This window comes from Schistocerca gregaria, chromosome X (genome assembly GCF_023897955.1).
Source record: "Schistocerca gregaria isolate iqSchGreg1 chromosome X, iqSchGreg1.2, whole genome shotgun sequence".
NCBI classification, from domain to species: Eukaryota; Metazoa; Arthropoda; class Insecta; order Orthoptera; family Acrididae; genus Schistocerca; species Schistocerca gregaria.
Genome location: NC_064931.1, coordinates 532968643 through 532993267, shown reverse-complemented (window position 1 = coordinate 532993267; position 24625 = coordinate 532968643). Strand labels below are relative to the sequence as shown.

Genomic DNA, 24625 nt, shown 5'->3' with positions numbered 1-24625 from the left:
TATGCATTGAGAATATATTATTGAACATTTTTCATTAATGGAGAAGGGTTTAAAAATTCGGGTTTAAAAAATATGGTGTCTGAGATTCACAGACAGTATTGTTCCTGAAGCTATAGATGGAAACATTGGTAAAGAATATCAAAACTGCTTAAAAGTGCATGAGAAGAAAATAAATCCAAAGAAAATGAAAATAATGACAATAGGAAGAAAGGAAATGATAAAAATAATGCTAAATGGATGCAAAAATTTTAGTTATAGAGGAAGTAGACTAGAAAGAAATTGAAGATGCAGTATGTTACATCAAAAATAGCAATAGCAAAAGAAGTGCTGTCCAATAACAACTTAATTAATGACACACTTCATGAAATGTTTGTCTCAGGTGTCCTACTTTAGAGTGCTGAACTTGAACCCTTTTAAGGAAAGACAAGAGGAAGCTGGAATCATTTGAAATCTGGACATGGCAGAGAATGAAAGAAAGTGAACTGGGTGCGCATAGTGGCAACAAAGAGATGCTGAGAGGAATGGCAGTCAGTGGTTGCAGTTGAATTTAGGGTGAAAGAGAATTCAGATCATCTATAATGTGTTTAACAGATGTAAACATAACAACCTGAGGAAGGAACTGATTGAATGCAAAAAGGACACATAACAAGGTCCTGATCACAGAGCAAAGAACATTACGCTAATGATGTATACATATAATTGTTTTTTCACTCATGAACTCTCTTAGTAATAATCTATTTCAAATCCTGTATAATAGAAAAATAACACTCATATATTTTGTGATGGGTGTACATATAATACTTTGCAGTTTTGTGTGTATTCAGTTGTTTACAGTTTCTTTTACATGGGAAGTTTGTTTCCTCTTTCTTGTGGTGTGGCTCATGTAACTGAAATTGTGTGATTGTGTTTGTAGATATCATCAGTTTAGTCCAACAGAAAAGAGATTGTGTGTGTGTGTGTGTGTGTGTGTGTGTGTGTGTGTGTGTGTGTGTGTGTGTGTGTGTGTGTGTGTGAGAGAGAGAGAGAGAGAGAGAGAGAGAGAGAGAGGGAGGGAGGAGCAGTGATATTTAATTGAGGAGCATGGGGGATCAGTGATATTTAAATGATTTAACTCTCACATACTTTTAGTCACTACATTGCCTGTAAGTCCACTTCTTACCATTTGAAATGCAGTTATACGTGCTAGACATTATATTACAATTTCCAGCTGATGTTATGAGAAATCTTGGTGCAAAGCATGTTTTGGCTGTTGATGTTGGCTCACAAGATGATATTGATCTCACTAACTATGGTGACTGCCTCTCTGGGTGGTGGTTGCTATGGAAAAGGTGGAACCCATTTGCTACACCGGTGAAAGTTCCTAATTTGCCAGATATTCAGTCAAGACTGGCATATGTTTCATGTGTGAGGCAGCTAGAGGTAAGTTGAATAATTATTTTAATTTTCCATGTTTGTGTACATTACTTTTAGTCAATCATTCCACCTATTGCTCAGATCAAGTTCAGTCATATATTACTTTTCATGGAGTTGAGAGGTAGACTGCTGATACTTAAACTGGAGCCTGATACTTTCTCAGCAAACATACATTTCTCTGACAATGCAGTTATATTCTTTCTTTACACCTTTATTTACTATTCTATAAAAACAATTTGAGTCTTTTTGTTGTCTAAAGTTTTGCATTTTCGATGGTGTTGCACACAACAGGTGGGCTACCTGCGTGTTATGTAATCAGATTTATTTCCGGCTGTCGTGTGTGTGTGTGTGTGTGTGTGTGTGTGTGTGTGTGTGTGTGTGTGAGAGAGAGAGAGAGAGAGAGAGAGAGAGAGATAAACACAACATTGAGGTTTCAGCATAACATAATGATGACAATAGGATACCAAATCCTGTACTTCTAAAAATTAAAGAAGTTTGCTTAGTTTGTGTGGAAGAGACACTGTTAATTTATGTATCTAGAAAAAATGCATTTATATAAAAGTCATCTCTTCCAAACATTTCTGCCTCTTTCCAAATTTTCTGTCACAATATAGTTCTTACTCATTTAGTTATTGTAAATTTGCAGCTCAGTAATTATGAAAAATACTGTTGAGCCTAGTGACACACAATTGGTTACAATTCCTTTCATATTGATATATGAGAATGTAATAACTGCTCGAGACACTTTTTAGCATCTGCATAGGTGTGACAATACCTCTACTCAACACTGTCAGTGCAGGTGGCTTGATAGCAGCCATGGAACAGAATCCTATGAGAGGGAATAAATTCACTGTGTGAGTCAATCTATGGGAAGCATAGTGTCCGAATCCATGTGTAGTTGTGTATGCCAATAAATTCAGCACGTGGCTGGTGCCGGCAGCTAATAACTAAGCACATGACAACAGCAGCATTGGGCACAAAGTGCAAGGCAGGTCCACAGTGGTTGAGCTCAGTGTGAGTACTGGTCCATTCCACTACCCACAAGTAAACACTTCTGTTGGCAGGTCTGCCCATACTATGTGACGCATGCACCCTCCCTTGCAGGTTTCCAAACTGCTCTACCTACTCCTCCGCATCTGCCTCCACCACAATGTCCACTGTCAGGGGTATTAAATCTCTTCTCCCTGAGAAGGCTGTGTAGGGCCGGAAATGCCTTGGCTCAGACTGCGACCTCCAGTGCAGAAACGAAGAGGGTGCCAGAGAATCCAGCAGCTGACCGACCACCAAAGAAGGCAATTGAAGCTGTCAGCTCTGCCAGAACAGTGGAAGGGCACAGGGGCTGTGGCAATTGCAGGTCCGCCAGTGGCACTGGGGACTAAGCTACCTCCAGCAATGACCGAGGGGAGGGGGGGGGGGGGGGGGAAGACGACAGGTAAAAATCCATGGTCCCCACTTTCGCAGGTATCCAGAGGGTGGCAGCTGACAGGTGGGCCACTACAAGTGGTAGCCCACCCCTAGAACAATGTCGAGATCAACCCTGGAACTCAGCAGACTGGAAAATCACAATGGTGATGGCCCAAAAGGGAGCCAAAGCAACTGATTTGCATGACAGTTCAGCATCTACCCATCATTGTCCACCACAAACTACTACTGATCTTTTTGCCCACCATAACACCTGGCAACCAACCCTGCTGTCAGTCAAAGGAGTGGGCCCAAACAGCAGCCCCAGCTGGAAAACATGGCAGGTCACGGTAGTCTGTGTCTTGTGAGTCAGGTTGCAACAAATCCAGGAGACTCCGTGGCTGGCACCCATGCGAACATTCCACTGGACTGCACCCACGTACTGGTATAACGTGGTATGTAGCCAGAAAACATGACAATGGGTTGTGGCAGGAAGAGGCAGGCACGGACATCTTCATATGGGTCTGAAATGTATGCACAAGATGCGCCACTGCCAAGTTACAAGGTGGGTGGAAATGTGCCATAATCACATGCTGGATCCCACTGCAGATGTAGCAGTCTTCAAGCTCTTATAACACAAATTGCCTACCGTTATCAGGCACTAGTGTCCTAGGGAATCCCTCAAAGGCAAAAAACAACCAACACTGGGTGAGTAGTGGCAGTCGACACTGTGGAGGACAGCTCGATTATGATGGGAAACAGGACAATGCATTGATCACTAACCACCACATGCTGCCCAAAAATGGACCAGTAAAACTGACATGCACCATATGCCAAAGGTGCCCCAGCACTGGCCAAGGAAAGAACTGATGCAGTGGTGCAACCTGGTTCTGTGTGCAGACCCTGTAATTCTGCACCAGATGTTTAATGTCATGATCGATCACTGGCCAGTAGACGTGATGTCATGCCAATGCCTTCATACATGTTGTACCCCAGTGTGACACATGCATCAGCTGGAGTATGTGAGGACACAATGCCACAATGGCGACAGCTCAATAGCATTACTCATCTTTGGTAAGCATGAAGACCATCTGGACGTTGTTGAGTCAGGCACATAGGAGGAAAAATGTACGCTGTGAATGATCCACACTTGAAGAGACATGCTCTGCCCAACTCAACTGGGCAGCTGGAACAATTTTCTGGAAAATCAGGTCAGAGGTCATGGCTTGGTGTGCTGTCAACAGAAAATCTGACACGGTTTGCTGCAAGGCTCATCCATGTGAACACGGGAGCATCCTATCTGTCAGACTATATATCAGCCCCCATTGATAGTCACAATAGTGCATCAGCATTGGCATACTGGGCAGTGGAGTGGTAATGAATATCGTATCAATCAGTGTGTGATCTTATCGAGCAGATGAAAATGATGGCCAAAAAAGTAAACCAACAGCTTTTGGCAAGTGTCCAAGGAATAGAAAAGCAACTGAAATCACTCAACAGAGGAAAGTCCACTGGACCTGACGGAATACCAATTCGATTCTACACAGAGTACGCGAAAGAACTTGCCCCCCCTTCTAACAGCCGTGTACCACAAGTTTCTAGTGGAACGGAAGGTTCTAAATGATTGGAAAAGAGCACAGGTAGTCCCAGTCTTCAAGAAGGGTCGTCAAGCAGATGTGCAAAACTATAGACCTATATCTCTGACTTCGATCTGTTGTAGAATTTTAGAACATGTTTTTTGCTCGAGTATCATGTCATTTTTGGAAACCCAGAATCTACTCTGTAGGACTCAACATGGATTTTGGAAACAGCAATTGTGTGAGACCCAACTCGCTTTATTTGTTCATGAGACCCAGAAAATATTAGATACGGGCTCCCAGGTAGATGCTATTTTCCTTGACTTCCAGAGGGCGTTCGATGCAGTTCCGCACTGTCGCCTGATAAACAAAGTGAGAGCCTACGGAATATCAGACCAGCTGTGTGGCTGGATTGAAGAGTTTTTAGCAAACAGAACACAGCATGTTGTTATCAATGGAGAGACGTCTACAGACGTTAAAGTAACCTCTGGCATGCCACAGGGAGTGTTATGGGACCATTGCTTTTCACAATATATATAAATGACCTAGTAGATAGTGTCGGAAGTTCCATGCAGCTTTTCACGAATGATGCTGTAGTATACAGAGAAGTTGCAGCACTAGAAAATTGTAGCGAAATGCAGGAAGGTCTGCAGCGGATATGCACTTGGTGCAGGGAGTGGCAACTGACCCTTAACATAGACAGATGTAATGTATTGTGAATACATAGAAAGAAGGATCCTTTATTGTATGATTATATGATAGCGGAACAAACACTTGTAGCAGTTACTTCTGTAAAATATCTGGGAGTATGCGTGCGGAGCGATTTGAAGTGGAATGATCATATAAAATTAATTGTTGGTAAGGCGGGTACCAGGTTGAGATTCATTGGGAGAGTTCTTAGAAAATGTAGTCTATCAACAAAGGAGGTGGCTTACAAAACACTCGTTCGACCTATACTTGAGTATTACTCATCAGTGTGGGATCCGTACCAGATCGGGTTGACGGAGGAGATAGAGAAGATCCAAAGAAGAGCAGCGTGTTTCGTCACAGGGTTATTTGGTAACCGTGATAGCGTTACGGAGCTGTTTAGCAAACTCAAGTGGCAGACTCTGCAAGAGAGGCACTCTGCATCACGGTGTAGCTTGCTCGCCAGGTTTCGAGAGGGTGTGTTTCTGCATGAGGTATCGGATATATTGCTTCCCCCTACTTATACCTCCCGAGGAGATCACGAATGTAAAATCAGAGAGATTCGAGCATGCACGGAGGCTTTCAGACAGTCGTTCTTCCCGCGAGCCATACGGGACTGGAACAGAAAAGGGAGGTAATGACAGTGGCACGAAAAGTGCCCTCCGCCACACACCGTTGAGTGGCTTGCGGAGTGTAGATGTAGATGAACATCGCCCCATACAGGAATACTTGAAACTTTTTAACCCCAAAAATAATACTTGTATATCTTTCTCCACTTGTGAATAACTATGTGGCATTTCAGTCCGGAACCACACAGCTTCTATGGTTGCAGGTTTGAATGCTGCCTCGAGCATGGATGTGTGTGATGGCTGTAGGTTAGTTAGGTTTAAGTAGTTCTAAGTATAGGGACTGATGACCTCAGATGTTAAGTCCCATAGTGCTTAGAGCCATTTAAACCATTTGAACTATGTGGTGCTGCAGAATGATCTTCAAAGTGCAAGTGATGGGCTGTTTAGTGCCATCCGCATTCGGATGGGACAGGACGGCACCAATCCCTTATTCAGGCGCATCACAGGCTGGGTTTAAAGGTTTCCCCTGCGTAAAGTAAGCCAGACAGGCAGTCAAGCACAAATGCTGCTTCAGAGACTGAAAAACCCTTTGACAATCTGCAGACCAGACTGACTTAATGCTCTTCTGGCAAAGCCAGTTAAGAGGCTGGCAGATGTGCACAGTCACTGAGCATAATACAAAATATTACCCAAAAAAGATTTGAGTTCCTTCAGGCTTTTGGATACTGGTAGGTTGATGATGGCTTTGATGTGGTCATCTGTAGGGATGAGATCATCCTTACTAATAACATGACCCAAAAAAATGCACCTTTTGCGGCTTACAATGAAGGCTATTCTCCACAAGGCATTGGAAAACCGACCAAATGTTTCGTTAATGCTCCTACTGCGTAGAGCCCGTGACCCAGATTTCATCAAGGTAATGGACGAAACGGGGAATGTCCTGAATCAGTTGTTCCAAATACCATTGGTAAATTCCTGACACAGATGAGATTCCAAAAGGCAGGCAATTAAAATGGTAAAGCACAAAGGGAGTATTGAGGACCAGGAAAGTCCAAGAAATCGTGTCCAGTTGCAATTGCAGATAAGCATTGTGCAAATTGATGCACAAAAAATACTGGCCTTCTGAGAACTTCGCCAACAACTCTGCCAGCCACAGAATGGATACGAATGAGTGACACATTGTGCGTTGACCCTCAGTTTGAAATTGCCACAAAGATACATGGCACCATTGGGCTGCTGAATCGTTACGAAAGATGTGGTCCACTTACTCAACGAAATAGTAGAAATAATGCCTTGAACCTGCCAATGCTGCAGCTCATCCTCTACCTGGTTGCTCAAGGTGAAGGAATGGGATGGAGGTTGACAAAATTTAGGTACTGTCGATGGCTTAATAAAAGCATGTCTATCAAGAGCAGGAGATTAGTGTTTAACGTCCCGTCGACAACGAGGTCATTAGAGACGGAGCGCAAGCTCGGGTGAGGGAAGGATGGGGAAGGAAATCGGCCGTGCCCTTTCAAAGGAACCATCCCGGCATTTGCCTGAAGTGATTTAGGGAAATTACGGAAAACCTAAATCAGGATGGCCGGAGACAGGATTGAACCGTCGTCCTCCCAAATGCGAGTCCAGTGTCTATCAAAATATGCTGCCCTGGCCAATGTACTCTCAAACAGTGGGTTGTATGACCAAGTAAGAAGTCCAAATTGTGAAAAGAAATGGATTGAGATACTAAACCAACACTTCATCTATGACCTGAAAGCCAAAACTAGAAAAAGTGTCAACCGCAAAGACGTTTTGTGCCCACAGTGAGTTGACCAAAACTAGAAAAAGTGTCAACCGCAAAGACGTTTTGTGCCCACAGTGAGTTGACCATTAACAATGTAAGTTGCCATTCCACATTCTTGTTACGTGTGGAGACGGAGAATTGTCCCCACAAGGGAACACACTGTTTACTGTAAGACAGCTTGATGGAGTGGCCAGTGCAACGCCAGGCACCACAAAAGCTTGTTCACGTCGTAGTTAATGAGGATGTCTTATGTCCTGTGTCTACCTGAAATTTGACCGATCACTCATCCATTACCAACATCAGCAAAAAATATGCCCGGGGTGACATGTACAGGGTGGTGGAGACAGCCCCCGAGTCCAGGGAAGACACCAGGGCAGCCTGCCGAATGTCTCAGGCAGTGGTCAGATGTCCTATCCCGCACATGACCTCCACGTGTGGGCACTCTTGGTGAACATGCAACAAATGACAGTCAGGACAGGATGACTGGCTTCACAATAAGCAGAAGGAGAACAACACCAAAGACTTGAAAAACAGCCAGTGGATGGAAATTACAATGTTGTGAATGGCACAAACCTGGTGAGCTTGGCACGGGTGTAGAAGGGCTGCGCTGCACTGGAATCATCAATGGCAGCATCACATGGTAACTTGACGAGAGGCAAAGCTGCTTGGTACCCTGTGGGCACCTGCGGCTGTTTACTGTGCATGCCTAACTGAGCCACCTGGCAGTTATCAGAAAGGACGTCACTTGCTACCATTGTAAGCTCATATGATTCTTCAATTTCAGCAATGTCGGCTATGGAAGGGTTGGACAAGATCAGTGCTATAGTCGGAAGCTCAGGAACAGGAACTGCTTAGTTTCTAATTAGTGAGTCTGCATAGGATGTAGCACATTTGAGATACTTAAAATAACACTTGTGTAAGAGGCCGTGCAAATCGGTGATCCTGGCCGCATACGACAGCCCTAGGTGCTTGTGGTGTTGAGTAAACTGCAACCATGCCTTCAGCACATGAGTTTGATGACCAAAATTTTACATAAGCAACTGACAAAGCTCATCAAAGTGGAGTTTCCTGGGCTCAGTGGAGGGCTTCAAATTTGACAACTTCATATAAACCCACAGTGCTGGACAACAACAAACCATCTGTATCAACTGGATTGATGATACACTTAATCTATTAGTGCAGCAAGAACTGGTGCAAGTAATTCTAACATGCTCCCATAGACTCATCGAAACTAGCAGGTGGCACCAGGGGCAGAGAAGAAAACTGCCTAGCAGGCACGAGGCTCTCCACCGATGAGGCAAGGGTGCGAAGCCAGTTCATATTCCTAGTTTATCAGTATCTGCATCAGCTCCTGTTGTTGCTCCTTCTGTAGGTGCAACTGTTCCTGCAAGCACTGCGAAATATCAGATCCATTGTGACCCAAAGTTAAAAATTCTGAAAGGGCCAGAAAGAGAAATTCATGCATCACACTTATAAGAAAGTCCTTTCTCACCACTTCAGTATCTGCACAGGTGTGACAATGCCGCTACCCTTGACTGTCAGTGCAGGTACTTCAGGGGCCAATGGTCTCTTGAAAACAAGCTGGCAACAGAAACATGTAAGAGAAAACGAACTCGGAGGAACCCATGTAGAAACATGCACAGAAATAAACTCAGCACACGGGTGGCTTGTGCAGATAACGACTAAGCACATGACAACACCACTTGATGCAAAGCACAAGTCGAGGTCCATGGTGTTTGAGGTCAGCATGAGTGCTGGCCCTTTCCAATTAATGCTATCTGCAAGCAAATATTTCAGTGTGCAGTACTGCTTGTAATATGCAGTGCATGCATTCTCCATGCCATGTTTCCAGACTACTCCACTACTCCACCGATGCCAGCTCATCTGCCTCCATTGCAATGTCTGCTGATGGGACACTAAACAATTCTCCATTTATTTGTTTCTGTGCTTTATTCACTCACTATCAGAAATGTAGAAATGTTTTATTAATAGCAGACGTCTTTAATTCTACTTGTTTCCAAAGATAAATGAAATTATGTATATCATGCTACCATTTCTTGCTACGTCATGCTATCAGTTGTTTTGCGAACAGATTTTGCTACTTAACGCTCCACTAGTTTACAGTTTGCTATGTAGAATTCAAAAGTTGAATCTGTTGTACCAATAATGTTAAATGAAAAATTAAATAAAATTACTGGATAAAGGTTCTCTGCATTACAGAAGATGATAGAAAACCTTATATAGGATAGCTTACTGAGAACTTGCTTGAAATGAGCAGTTGTTTCATGAAGTGGAAAAACACACACACACACTCACACACACACACACACACACACACACACACACACAGTCTCTCTCTCTCTCTCTCTCTCTCTCTCTCTCTCTCTCTCTCTCTCTCTCTCTCTCTCTCTCTCTGTACAGCTGACTGGGTACTGCAGCTCTTGAGCTGGCACTATGTAGCCGTACAGGATGTGTGTGTGTGTGTGTGTGTGTGTGTGTGTGTGTGTGTGTGTGTGTGTGTGTGTGTGTGTGTGTGTGGGAGGGGGGGGGGGGCGCAGGTGGCACGCGGGGTGAGGGTATGTGTGCAGGTGTGCACACGTGTGTGCTCTGTCTAAAAAAAAAAGGTCTCTTCCAAAAACTAGCAAAGTTCTCTTTCATGGTTATATGCTGCTGGTGGCTCAATGTGTCCACTACTCCACTATTCAGTAAGCAGTTGCCTTTAGTCTTAAAGTTGTTTACATTCCACCAAGACTTTACATTACCGTATCATAATATATCTAACGTGCCTGTTAATAGCTTATAGCAATTCAAGTTTACATGTTGCTATGAGTCAATTAACTTCTTATCCTTTTCTTATTTTTATCAAAAACCAGGAAGTGAAGAGTAGTGACTATTGTGAATATATCAGGCCACCAATTGATAAGTACAAGACACTGCAGTTTGGCAGCTTTGATGAAATAAAGGTATGTATTGGCAGAGCCACTCAGTGATACAGTGGTGATTCATTCTTTACATAAGAATTTTACAGTTACTTTATTTTATTGATTGCTAAGAGATTTAGGAAAATCAACACAGTTTTTCCACATAGTTCCATAACTTTTAAGCCATTTTTACATGTGACTGTTAGATTTAACAATCATTCTTGTAGAAATTCTCTCTCTATGGTTATTTTTGTATTGGTGAATTAATGACTGCCAATATTTTTGAGAGTCCAAAAAGTGAACACAAACCTAGTGGGAAGATGAGGACTAGGAGGATTTCCCACTACTACCAACTGCTCATTTCCCATTCTTGCTTAGCTAGAAGTACTTGTATTTGTGTCTACTTTGTCATTATGTTGTAGAATTGAAATCCAAAAACTTTTAAAACATTAATTTGGTCAAAAGCTGACAACTTATTGTTGTTACATATTAACACATACAGCACTTTTAACATCTGGAAAATATCAATCACCACCTTAATAGTTGATAAACAAATATTTGCTGGCACTGAAGCCTGCCATAACAACACTGTCAATGGGACAATAACCCTTATCTTCCCTTGTTTTCCTTACTGAAACTTACCATTTCCTAATCCAGTATCCCATATGGGAGCCCTTTGTTTCAGGAATGCAATGATGTGTATTTAAAAGCATTAAAGCTGGCCGACACAATTCAGAGCCCAAGTGTAATTCCTCAATAGAACTGATGTGAGTGAAATGCATTATGTGAGTTTGCATTGGGAGCACATGGAAGAGGCAGTAATACAAGGGTCAGTCAAATGGAAATGAGCCAAATGAAAAAAACTTAAGAAAACCATTATTTCAAAAATAATCGTGGTAACTTTCAATACATTTATCCCACAGAGAGACAAGACAGTCAGTGCCTTTACAGAAAAGAGTTTGCAGTTTCCTGTGGTGCCATGACTATACTTGGGCAAGCAGCTCTTCAACTGAAGTAAATGTGTGGGCACAAATGTCTTTCTTCAGGGCTCAAAAAATTTGGAAACTGTATGAGGTGAGACGGGACTGTATAGGGGATGTGTAAGGGCCTTTGGAGTCCTGAAGAGAGACATTTGTTGCTGTTGATTGGCTTCAGACAAAGATGTGCACACCTGGGTGCAATCTTGGTCCCATAGACAACTGCAAATACATTTCCATGAAGTCATTGACTGTCTTATCTGACACAGTGGAATAAATATATCAACAGTTGTGGTATTTACTTTTGAAATAATAAACAGCTTACTTGCTTTTCTTTCCATCTGTCTCATTTTCATTTTACTGCCCTGTATATAACAGCAGCCTGCCCAATCAATAGAGAACTTTTCTTTGTACAGAATGCATAACTTACAGTTTTCACGGCTTGTGCTGGGTGTCCATTGGTGACTGATTATTAATTGAAGATGAAACAAGATATCATGTGGTATAAGAATAACTTACTATGTTCTGTTTAGAACCCTCACATATCCTATCTCCATTACCTGTTAATTATGTATTATAGGTGTTGGAGTGTTGCAGATGTCACAGCACTCATGTGTGGTGTGGCATTGTTGTGCTGAAGGACAGGTTGTCCACATGTGGGTGAAATCTTTGAATTTGAAACTTGATTGCAACATGCTGTTTCTCACACACCAACATAGTTACATTACACACTGCCACATTACTTGCCACAGTGTGGAGCCATCTATTGGCAGAGGATTTTGAGAACACAAAAAATCCTGTGTACATTAAAAACAAGTGAGACATACAGTGTGAGGTCATTTCTCGTTTGTGATGCTTCTCTTGATTATGTGGTGCAAATGGCAGTTTATGCTGGAAAAGCAGCAGAGGAACAAAGTGTTGTGATATTTCTAAGGAGATGTCTGCAAAAGTACTTTCGACAACAACTTCACTGTGTATATTGATCACTACTGTAGTTCACCTGGCTATTTTTGATTATGTGTAGAAGTGTGAAATAAAAATGGTGATCATGTTGAACAGAAAGGAGCTTCCAAAATATACTAGTGTCGAACAGAAAATTAAAAACTGACAAAGAATTCCTGCTAGAAGGGAACATTCATTGTGCCATAGTGGGGAGACACAAGAGACATTTTGATGCTGTTAACATGCCCTACAGCATCAAAATCAAATGTTGTGCTATATTACAAAAAGAAGAAAACAGCCAAATTACTTTTTTCATCTCTTCATTATGAGTGCCCCAAATGCTTACATTCTTCACCAGAAAATCAAGAACTCATATGAAAGAAAAAACTCAGATTATTGCATTTTCAGATAGAAACAGCAAAAAGCTTTGTTGGGCAAGGAGGCAAACTTAAAGAAACAATCAGCTCCTCAGAACCTAACATACGCATTTTGCAGGCAGATTGTCACCATCGGAAAAAAGCACAATCCATCTGGGGTTTGTAAAGTCTGTGCAGACACAAGAAAGAAAGAAACTGGTAAATTTTCCAAAAAAAGGAAAGTTTTTGGTGCTTTCCTGATGGAAACATCTGTGCAGGCCTGATTGCTTCATGTTATACTGAAACTAACTTGTTGTGAGTGTAAGTATCCTCCATTAAAAAAAAGTGAAATCAAAAATTATGTATGATGCTCTATATACACAAATGCGTGTAACATTAATTTTTGTTGTTTAACAACAAATGATACTATGCTTTGTATAATATAATTACTAATTTTTACAACATAATTCTTTTGAAAACATGTACACTTTGTTAGGCCAGCTGACTCAAGATTACATTGGGATTGTAGTGTCCAAAGTGTTAACTTTATTCTGAAAGTCACCACATGAAGTCTGAAAGATGTGTCCTTAAAGAAATGTAAATTACTAGTGCTTCTTTGTATTCAAATGGCTGAAATGTTGCCAGTTGTGAACACAGCAACACATGTAATAGAACCACAATACAATTAAATGTCAGAATTCATAAACTGTGAAAATGATTTGCTCTTCTTCCACTTCTCAGTACTTCTGCAAGTGTGTCGAGTCTGACATTTACCTATTGTGCAACCTTTCCTTCTCATTTCATATATGAGATATTAATTGCACTTTCTTAGTTTGTATTTACTCTGGTTTGTGTTATTGAACATGATGGTGGTTAAGTACTGGAAGACTATGCTAAAATTTCTGTCTGTGTTCATTTTGTCTCTCTGCTATCTTCAAAATTGCTTCACGTGGGTACTGGTGTGATTACTTGGACAGTGCCTCAACCAATTCCTTCCTCAGTTTACTCTAAATGGACTTTAAATTCCAAGTTTTCTTCCTTCCTTCAGAATTACATTTATTTCCTTGACCTCTGAACTGTTGCTTTAGTCTCTGAATATTTATTACAAAGTACTCATATAACTCTGAACATTATTATCGATCTGATACTTATAATAAGAGAGTTACAACAAAGAAACTTATATTCGATTTGGATTGCTGATAATTTATTTTGGACATTGTGCTTCCTAATAAAACTGAAGTAAAAAAAATATATTACCAGTAAAAATAAAGCAGTGAAGGAATGAGTATTATCTCACTTTTAAACTAATTCAGTAATTGCCATGAGGAAAACTGTTCTTTTTGTGCTGCAGGATGTTGGATATCATCATGGTAGCACATATTTTGCTGGCTTAAGGAAAGCAGGCTGTTTGCCATTCCTAAAAACAGAAACAAGCAAGGAAGATTTTGTTGGAAGAAGTGAAACTAAATGTGATTTAAACCGCATATCTGGATACAGTTTCACAGATTTAGCACAGTTGGTGTGTAGAGTACCTCAGCGTAAAAGACAAACAGGTATGATTAAAATTTCTGAAGAAAAATTTCACCCAGGTTTTTTTTTGTGTAGTTTATATAAATTCCAGAAAATTATTGTGAAATGTGATATATAATATGTTTATGATCTTTTTGATAAGAATATGGTGTTATGGGGAAAAAAAAACTATGGTGTGCTGATGCATGAACGAGGCAAGGAAGTACACTTCTCTTGTATACATTATGTATTGTATTTGCACATATTTGACTGGCAATTATGCCATGTGTGAAATTATTTCATTAGTTGCTATTGCACATGATTACATTTTGTTGACATTAGGATTTAATTCCTCATACACATAATCTAATAGCCTTGAGGCCTTGACTGATTTTATTAAATAAGGTACAGGATACCAGTACAAACTGTCCATATCTCCATTTCGAATCATAATAAATGAGATGTAATTTCCCCATAATGTGTAACCAAGGGACAGCTTACTGCTGTAGGCTTTCAGGAAACTTTTTTAAAGTGATGGTTTCCACATAAATGTCTTCCTCTCACTTTGAAAATCACGTTCTGTAGATTTCAGTTTCAGATAAAAGTATAAAATTCTGAAGCTACCAATGTTTAGGTTCTGCTATTTTCATTTGTCACCGTTTTTCAAGGAAAAGTAACCAGAAACTACAAAAAGGGTGTGTCTATTCTGTGTTTCATTGATCCATAGAGCAGCCCTTTTCCAATTATTAGTATAGAGATCTGAACTATTAGCATTTGCTGTAAGAATTTTGTACCCTTTTTCTACAAAAGAATCTGAATTTCAGGATACAGCTTAGTAGTTCAGTATTGCTCTCATACTGCATACTGTAATCTCTCCTGTTGTGTTTCATAAATAACAGTTGGTCATTTTTGTATGTTAAAACTATAGTTTTTGCTTTTATCCCTTCTTATATCCCTTTGATAATCTTGCACTTACAGATACCTGAGTGTGCTGGATTATCAACATCCTACTATACATACATTTCATATTATCACATTGCGTAATTTGTGAAATTGTATCGTTTAAAAAATGAAATTTTGTCTGTGGGTTTAAATGACATACTTAGTGACACTGGATATAAAAAAAGAAACAGAAAATGCTGTCATGATTGTAACTAAGAAACCCAAAGGCTTTATGAAATATGTACCACTGATATATGTACAATACACACAAGTTTCTCACTACTCACTAGTCTGTCTGGAGTGATAAGACACTTAAGCAATTTGTGTAAAATTTGGAACTGATACATTTTAACAAAATGAATAATTTTACAAGAAATTTCGTCTCAAGTAGCACCACGCTCTTGCATCCTTGTGCATAGAAATTTAGAGTAATGCAATGTAAGGTTCCTTAAAATTAAAATTAATTTTCTTTATCTTTTTCCCACAAGCAATACTGAGCAACAAAATTTTTACTAAGTTATATAAATATTGTTTACTGCACTTCAGTGATTTGAAGTGACTTGCTTATGCATGCCCAAGTGCTAAATCTTATTTCATTTTCCCTGTAATAACAGATGATGAATATATAGGAGACAAAAAAGATGCTGAAAAAGAAAACATCAAGGAAAGCTTTAAAATAGTCTCCACCCGTAATACCACAGAAATGAGAGAGGCAGTGGAAGGTAGTGAAGAAATGTACCATTTGGATACAGTGGTAAGTTGTTCATTTTATCTGTTCTTGTGACTCACAAATCGTCAATTCACTGTAAACAGTCATAAGATAACCATACAACTTTTAAACAATCAAATGTCCAGGGAGGAATAACAATAATATGGAAAGGATAGATCACTACTGGCCATGAAGAGGAAGTGCTGAATTGCAGATAGGCACAAAACAAAGAATGCTAAAAATACTTCAGCTTTCAGGTAAAGTCCTTCTTCAGAAGCACAAAACTCAAAACACATTCACACAAGTTGTGTGAGTTGTTCTCGTGTGACTCTGTGTGTGTGTTTTCTATGTAATTCATTGTGAATAATCTCTTAAAAACTCACAACCTAGTGGCCATTGGAAGTGGCCTGAATTCAAAATAGCAAAGAAAATATGCACACTATGAACAAGGATATTAAAAAGTTATGAAAGACTGAAATAAAGTGGAAATCCTCTTGACATCTCAGTGCTAATTTATGTAGGATAATTCAGTAGAAAGAGGCAGAATACAATAAAGAAACAAATGAAGGATAAGGGTAAAGGAACAGGTAATTCAGGTTTATTCATAATAGAGAAAAACACATTTTTAACTTCACAACTTTGTGGGAAGTAATGCAAAGCTCTGGAGTGATAAGACAAATAGTTGAGTGCTAATGTAAACATAATGGGAATCCAGTTGTTCCTCTAGACTAAACGAAAGCAGAAAAACATTTCAGACTCACTTTCTGTTTAATAAAACAAGTCAAATTACCTAAATGCAAGCAAGAACAAAGTAATTAACTAATGCTGCTTTATACAAAGTGGTTAATTACTATTATATGTTGTTAACAGGAACAGTTTACGTACATTCAACTAATCATCAAGTAGGCTGTTGTAAAGTACTGCTGCATTCAGGTATTTGAACGTGACACTTGAAACAGTGTGAATACGCAAAACAAAACTTTTCATTAAAAATGTTATTATTTCATAAGATATTAGTATCGTTGGATAATATTCCTTAAACAGCCCAAATATTTTTGTAACATTGAAATGTTCCAGTAAGTACACTTGTCTTGTATCTTTGAACCTGTAGTGGCTGCGGTGACCTTTGAAACTTTTAATGTGGAGGCATGTTAAGGGTTGAAGCTTCTTATAGAAAGACTGTTTTTGCCTCTTTTACAAATTGGTGGACAGCCACTACACTGCAGGCCCTATTGTATGTATTCAAGTGTAGTTTTGTAATAGCATGAATGAAGCAAAATGCTTTGATACAAATAGGTATGACTCTTTTTCATTTTGGTGCTATCACCTTTTCAAACTTTGTATTTGTAACTAATATCACAGAGTTTTGCCATATCTTCATCATGTTGTGATCTGTGTTTAACAGGGAGTGATGTAATTAAGCCTGCCAAATATTGGTTTTGCTCATTGTGTGGATCAAGAAGGTCGAGATTACAGGGTATTAAAGTTATTCTGCTTCAGTTGTCTCTACAAAACAAGCTTAGTGCTTAAACTTTTATGGAGTTCTCATCTCGTGCATACTTAGTTGTTTTTGTCTGTTAACCATGGACATAGATCCAGTCTTGGAATTTTCCTGTGTCTGTTCATCGATCTTTGCAACCTTGTCTGAATTTGTTGCTATCACAAAAACACTTGCAACGTGTTTATATCAGCCAAATAAATAACCCTACAGTGAAAACAGCATAAAATAAGGTAGCTGTTTTGAAGAAACCTCACTGCAGCAAACAGACGCATCGTATGCATAATTATGTTTGGGCTGCCCTATGTCACAGATTGGATGACTTTCCTGCTTCTTTCAACCTTTTGCTTGAATCTCTTGGTTTCTTCACATTACAGTAAGACTTTCATGAGGGACAGAGAGTGTTGTAGATCTGCCCAGATCCAAGCCGCCTTAACTGTTTCTTGTAAGTCATGGAAACCAGTTGGAGCTGCGTGCAAGGAAGGCTCATCTCTTGATGGTGTCCCAGATGTGCTAAATATGATTAAGGTCAGTGAAATGGGGAGGAAGAAAATAATATCCACGTCCCAAACAGTTTTGAAACAATGGCGGACTTACCTGAAGACCCTTTTCATCCCATTTGAAAAACCCGATGCATGATGCCTACATGACTTACCTGAATGCTGCCTTGTTATGAAATGGGATGTATCGCCACATGTTGTTTTTGATGTACTTTTACCCTGCCATCAGTATTTGCCAACATATGCCATGACTTCAAAGCCAAGGCAAGTTTTTTCCATGCTTTAAGTGTCCAATGATAGTGTTTCTGTGTTCATGCTAATCTCAGCTCTTTGAATTGTGTTGAAAAGTGGTACATATTTGAGTGAGTCGCTTCTGTCTAATAGGGCTACTCACCATTTGTTGTCCAGCATTGAACTGGTAAGAGGTTAGCTTCTTTGTGGCTTATCTTTTCACTGATACAGTCCATGATAATCATGGTGAACCCTGTCAATAACATGGTGTTGCCCATTGAACTTGGCACTGTCAGCAGCAGTTTTCCCTGAATCAAGGGTACCGTGGTACCACCTTGACACAGTGGTGCATGGAAAGACCAATGCTTGTACATCTTTGAAGTGCCTGAAGCATTGGGAATCTACAATCTGCCATTGATAAAATGTCCAGCATTGCATGTCATGCTTATTCTGCACTTGACTGTCATACCATCAGCTTGTATACGGTCTGATGCCATTCTTTCCATGTGGCACATTAAACTATGCAATACTCTTTAGCTAGATGTCAGTTGTTTATTATTGTAACTAAGACTACAGGAAAAGGTGAAGAATTTGTGAATAACTCAGAAAATTGTCAAGCATACAAAAGATGAAAGGAAGGCAAGATTCCAAAATTTGTGGGAAGTGCAAGAAACATAAAAATTTCATTCTGTAAGAAACATAACTTGTATTAAAAAAAGAAAGAAAACATGCAAACAGATACAACAAGAGAGTGTCGGAGACAAAATTGCCAGGTTTTGAGGTAAGATGAAGTGCAGTTTCATGTGAAATTTTTGTTAGACGCAGAAGAAATGGCAGAAGATGGTAGTATTGAAATGGAAGAAATCAGCAATCTACTAATGAACTCAGCGTTTGAGAGACACAAAATAGTTTAGGTGCAACAAATTGAAGCAGAACTTGATGAAATATCTTCATGGTTACTAAAACTAATGACAGGCCTAAAAAACTAGAAATTTATTTGACCTGAGGTCCATAATTTATGAAATGAGAGATATACTAACAGATTAAAAATATGGAACTTACAAGAGAGTTCTGGCCAGTAAATAGAAGAACTGCAGATCAGTTACTCAGACTTGTAAGTTATGAGTGAGAATATGTGCAGAAAACTTAAAGAAAACATTTTTATGAAAGTTTGGTTTCAGAGGCATCTAACTGACCAAATTATGAATTTCGACCTGATACTGAGCAAGGAACAGAATAATAAAGAGAAAATAGGGTATCTCAACATCATTTGAGGACCTTGAAAGAGTCCACTGATAACAAGAATTCCTGAGTTTATCAGGGCCTTTACTGCTTTGAATAACCTTTTTGGATAAGTGCATCACCTTTTTAAGTATGGTGCTATATCAGATTTCCTCTTCAGACATTGAAGGATTTCCATTACAGTGTTTGAAGGAAAGCTAGAAAATCTGAAGAGAAGAATGCAAAGGTTCAGGTTAGATTCAGTAGTAGTCAGTGATGTGAAATGGAAAGGAGACAAGGATTTCTAATTAAATGAATATAGGATAATAAAAACGGTAGCAGAAAATGGTATAATAGGAGTACAAGCCGGCCATTGTCGCCGAGCAGTTCTAGGTACTTCAGTCTGGAACCCTGCGACCGCTACGGTTGCAGGTTCAAATCCTGCCTTGGGCATGGATGTGTGTGATGTCCTTAGGTTAGTTAGGTTTAAGTAGTTCTAAGTTCTAGGGGACTGATGACCTCAGACCTCAGATTTTAAGTTCCGTAGTGCTCAGAGCCATTTGGAGTACAAATAATTCTAAGTAGAAAGGTTGGGCAAACATAAGTTCCTGTGAACAGTTGAGTAATGTGATTATTCTCATCAGAATTGACGGAGGAGGAGGACAGAAAAATACCAGTTAGATGACGACATGTTTAGAAAGAGCTTCAAAAATAAGATTTATATTGTAAGGTGTACACAGTAGTACATATACATTCAGATCACAATGTAGTAATGATGAAGAGTAGGCTGAAGCTTAAGAGAATCATTAGGAAGACACATTGTGTAAAGAGGTGGGATAATGAAGTGTTTGAAAGCATCTGAGGCCATAGATGCAGGATAATGAATAACCAAGCTGACAGTTAAGTTGAAGAGGAATGAACATCCCTAAAAGCGGCAATCACAGAAGTGGGACCTACTGATATAGATACAAGGAAAATAGAGCTGTGAAGAACCTCGCATGAAAGAATAAATACTTAAGTTGATTGAAAAAGGAAGGAAATACAAAAATATTCAGAAAAAAAATTAGTAAGAAGTGTAAGGAAGCTAAAGCAATATGTGTGCATCAAAAATATGAAGAAATTGAAAAGGAAGTGATGGTAAGGATGGACAAATTCAGCATAGATTGAACATGTGAGACCCTTGAAGCACAAGTGGTGTAGTTCCACTTTTCCTCATTTTTTAAAAGGATTGGAATCTTGCTCATCAAGTGAAATTTGGTTAACAAAGCAAACCATGTAATTCGTACCTACCATACATCTAGCAGTGCAGATTTCTGATGTGAGTAGATACATCTATCTGCTGATAGCTGAAGTGGTGTAGCTGGGAGTTACACTACTGTGCCAGCATTGTTTTGAGTTTTCTCAATTCACTGTGGATGTTCTATCTTTTGACTGTTCCCATGATAGGATTTTACCTGTTTAATTATTTGAATTGTGTTCAGTGTGATTCATTCAGTGTGATTCACCATGAGGTGTAGTGATAATGACATAATCAGAGAACAGATTATTTGGGACGATGAAGAATCCAGCAATGAATAATTTCCATCACATTCAGAGCCATCTTATTGGAAAATGGGGTCTTTTTCTGCTCAAAATACATTCTTGTGCTGCCTGATAAAACAGGAAATGCCACAATGTCATCGACCACTGAATGGCAGCTAATGTATTTCATGTGACCATTGATGAAAGAAGTGAAACAGTATACAAAAAATATTTCTTGGAACATGAAATTATTTCAAGAAAACTCGTGACTGGTCACAGTATTTGCTACAGTGTAAATTGCAAAAATAGCTGCAGTGTTCTCCAACCCAAATGGATAAAATAATGTAGTTATTATCCTGCCAGGTAACAAAGTACTGTGCATGACTTCGGAAGGTGCAAGCTTCAGTGAATGAAAATAATACTTGCCATAGCATTTAACAAAAAATGTCTAGCTGAAAAAGTGGTTCCATAGTATATCAAAGTGAATACAACAACAGTAAAGCTGCATAACTAGCAAAGGGCAGAAATGTAAAACTCGCAAGAAGTCAGCACTACCATCTGATGATGGGCTTAGGCCCACATCTAGTAGTGGTGTAATAAAATGATTTCAAGAAAACTTGTGGACTGTTGCAGTATTTCCTTTGGTGTAATGTACCAAATTAGCTGTGGTGTTCTCCAACCAAAATGGATAAAATAAAACTGAAAAATCAGTTTCTGATAGCTCGTACTACTCCTTTCCTTTGACCAAAAAGCTTATATAATTTATATCTTTACAGTTTGGGTTGCCATGAGCTGTTGTCTAAATTAGGATTCATTTACTGCTGGGATGGCAACAATCGAGAAAGACAGACACTGAAAAATCATCCAGTGCCTTGGCTAAAGATGCAATGGATTTAGAATCAAAAGTGTGATCCATTCAAAAAAAATTTCAAGGAAACTTTCTCAACAGACATGGAATTTCATAAGTAGGACTTCATGCAGAGATTTGAAAAAGGATGCACCATTTTTCTAACATACCTCAAGGAAAGTTGCACACAGCACCATGGGCTATTACAAAAGAGAAGAAGAAGGCCACAGAAGAACTTTTGTGCATTATTCCACCTGTTCAGTATTGTCAGAAGAAATAAGACTCAAAGTATTGGAGATGAAGACCTTAGGTCACTGATGGAAATTACAATACAGACAGTGAGTAACAAAGATAATGTGAAATTATGTTTACAATGGTGTTGACTGCCATGCATGTTTTTAAAATATATAAAATCCTTGAAAGATTCACACAATTATAGCTTTCGGCTGAAGTTGAAACTACGCTGAGAGCTGAAACTGCAGACGTGTGTACAAGTTGCGTTTGTGATGTTTCACATCTCCTCTTAAACAGTGGCATCAATTTCAATCAAACTTGATACACATGTCACTTACTGTCTGGAAAGAATCACTCTGGAGATAAGAACCACCTATCTGTCAAAGGGGTGGGGGTGAAAAAGAAGTGTTGTTCATGATGCTCAAATACACAGACTTTACTCATCCAATATTCGAGAATGAGACCACTTAGTGAGTTGCAACAAACTTCACACCTAATTTCAAATGTTTATGAAACTTTTTCTTGCTGATACCCCTACAAATCGATGAAAGGAAAAAAGTTTATCACTTATTACATTTTCATTGTTCGCGCAGTAAAACTACCACGTTGGTCTTGACGTTTTAACTTATTACGTCTTCTATTCATTACACATTTTGACGACAATTTTTGCATATATCACTGAATGTACTCGCAGAATTATGACGTTTTTGAAAAATAAACAGCTCCTCTATAAAAATCAACATGGATTCCGCAGACAGAGATCCTGCAAAACTCAGCTCGCTCTGTTCCTCCACGAGATCTACAGCCCAGTGGACAACAGCGCTCAGGCTGATGCTGTGTTCGTTGACCTCAGTAAGGCATTTGACACCATCCTGTATTGCCATTAAATGAAAAAAAAAGAGCTTACAGAGTATCGAAGCAGACCTGCATTGGATTCAAGACTTTCTTGCAGATAGAACTAAACACATCGCTTTTAATGGAACTAAATCGACAGAGATAAAGGTGTGAGAGAACCGTTGCTGTTCACAGTATATATAAATGATCTAATAGAAAGCATCAGGTGCACTTCAAGGCTATTCACAGATGATGCAGTTGTTTATACCAAAGTAGCAATGCCAGAAGATGGTAAGAATTTGCAGAACGACCTGCAGGGAATTGATGAACGGTGCAGACTCTGGCAGTTGACCCTGAACAGAAATAAATGTAACATATTGTGCATACATAGGAAAAGAAATCCACTACAGTCCAGCTGCACTATTGATGACAGATAGCTGGAAACATCATCTGCCATAAAATATGTAGGCATAACTATCCAGAGCGGCCTTAAGTGGAATGACCATATAAAACAGAAATTGAGAAAAGCAAACAGAAGACTCAGATTAATTGGAAGAATCTTAAGGAAATGTAACCCATCCATGAAAGAAGAGACTAATAAGGTGCTTGTTCACCCGATTGTTGAGTATTGTTCATCTATCTGGGATCTGTATCAGGTAGGCCTGATAAAGGAGATAGAGAACATCCAATGAAGAGTGGCATGTTGCATCGCGGGTTTGTTTGGCTGGTGAGAGAGCATTATGGAGATGCTAAACAAACTCCACTGGCAAACATTACAAGAGCGACATTGTGCATCATGGAGAGATTTACTATTGAAATTTCGGGACAGCACTTTTCAGGAGAAGTCAGACGATGTATTACTTCCCCCCATATACATCTTGCGTATTGACTACGAGGGGAAAATTCGAGAAATTAGAGTCAATACAGAGGCTTACCAACAATCATTCTCCCCATGCACTATTCACGAGTGGAACAGGGTTGGAGGGATCAGATAGTGGTGCCTTGCGGAATGTGATGTAAATGTAGATACGATGTCATAAACACTGTGATTTGTGAAAACTGCCGCATCATAGATGTTTTTTTTTAAATTAATTACTTCTTTAGTATTAACTCTATTCTCAATATATTTTGCAGACAGTATCAATCTGTGCCACTGAATGTACCTACTAAAACTACCTCTTTGCACTACACATTGTTCAGGAGATATTACATCATGTTCACTTGAGATCCATGAAAACCTGCTACATCATGCATGATGTTTCAATTTGTACTTCTTTTCTACTGAATCTATTTGCAACCCATTTCACAGACAATCTCGAAATAAACCACAGAATCTGCCTGCAAAATTATACCATTATATGACACACACAGTTCAGGAGATTTGATGTCATAAACATTTAGCTTCGGGAACATGAAATTGCAGGGCATTATTTGCTAAAGATGCAGGTGAAACAGTTGTATACATATGTGGGAAATATATGTGACGTATGCATAAACAGGAGAAGTTACAGATAAAACGCTCCTCCTAAACATCTGGAATGATTTCTACCAATGTTGGTACACAAATTATTTACTATCCGGAAAGATATACTGCCGAGGTAAGAATGACCAACACTTTATTTGGGCAAGAATGATAAATTGGACAGAGAAGGGGGAGGAGGAGATGGACAGGCATAGAGGGGTAAGGAAGAGACAGACACAGATCGGGGAGAGTGAGGAGGAGGAGGAGGAGGAGGACAACATGGACAGAGAAAGGTGGAGGATGAGGTGAACAAAGAGTGGAGGGTGTAGAAGGTGAACAGGATGAAGGGGGAGAAAGAGATGGACAGAGAAGGGGAGATAGAGATGGACTGCTGAAGGAAGGCCTAGGAGATGGACAGCTAGTATATGATAAAAAAGTAACACACAAAGTACATTTGAGTTTTGTATAACAATCCTAGTAAACCATTCAAT

The 24625-nt window shown here is 39.4% G+C and overlaps 1 protein-coding gene across 7 annotated transcripts in view; it reads left to right on the top strand.

The window, feature by feature from the left end:
• LOC126297463 (neuropathy target esterase sws) overlaps positions 1-24625 on the top strand; it is a 216467-nt gene that overhangs the window by 188729 nt on the left and 3113 nt on the right. For 6 of the 7 annotated variants that reach the window (XM_049988336.1, XM_049988335.1, XM_049988337.1 and 3 more), the window contains exons 23-26: positions 1208-1419; positions 10304-10393; positions 13978-14179; positions 15692-15831. In XM_049988336.1, the coding sequence (XP_049844293.1) occupies positions 1208-1419; positions 10304-10393; positions 13978-14179; positions 15692-15831 (644 nt within the window). Of the gene's footprint in view, positions 1-1207; positions 1420-10303; positions 10394-13977; positions 14180-15691; positions 15832-15932; positions 16044-24625 lie in introns of all 7 variants that reach the window. The other variant, XR_007552528.1, reaches the window with a different exon arrangement.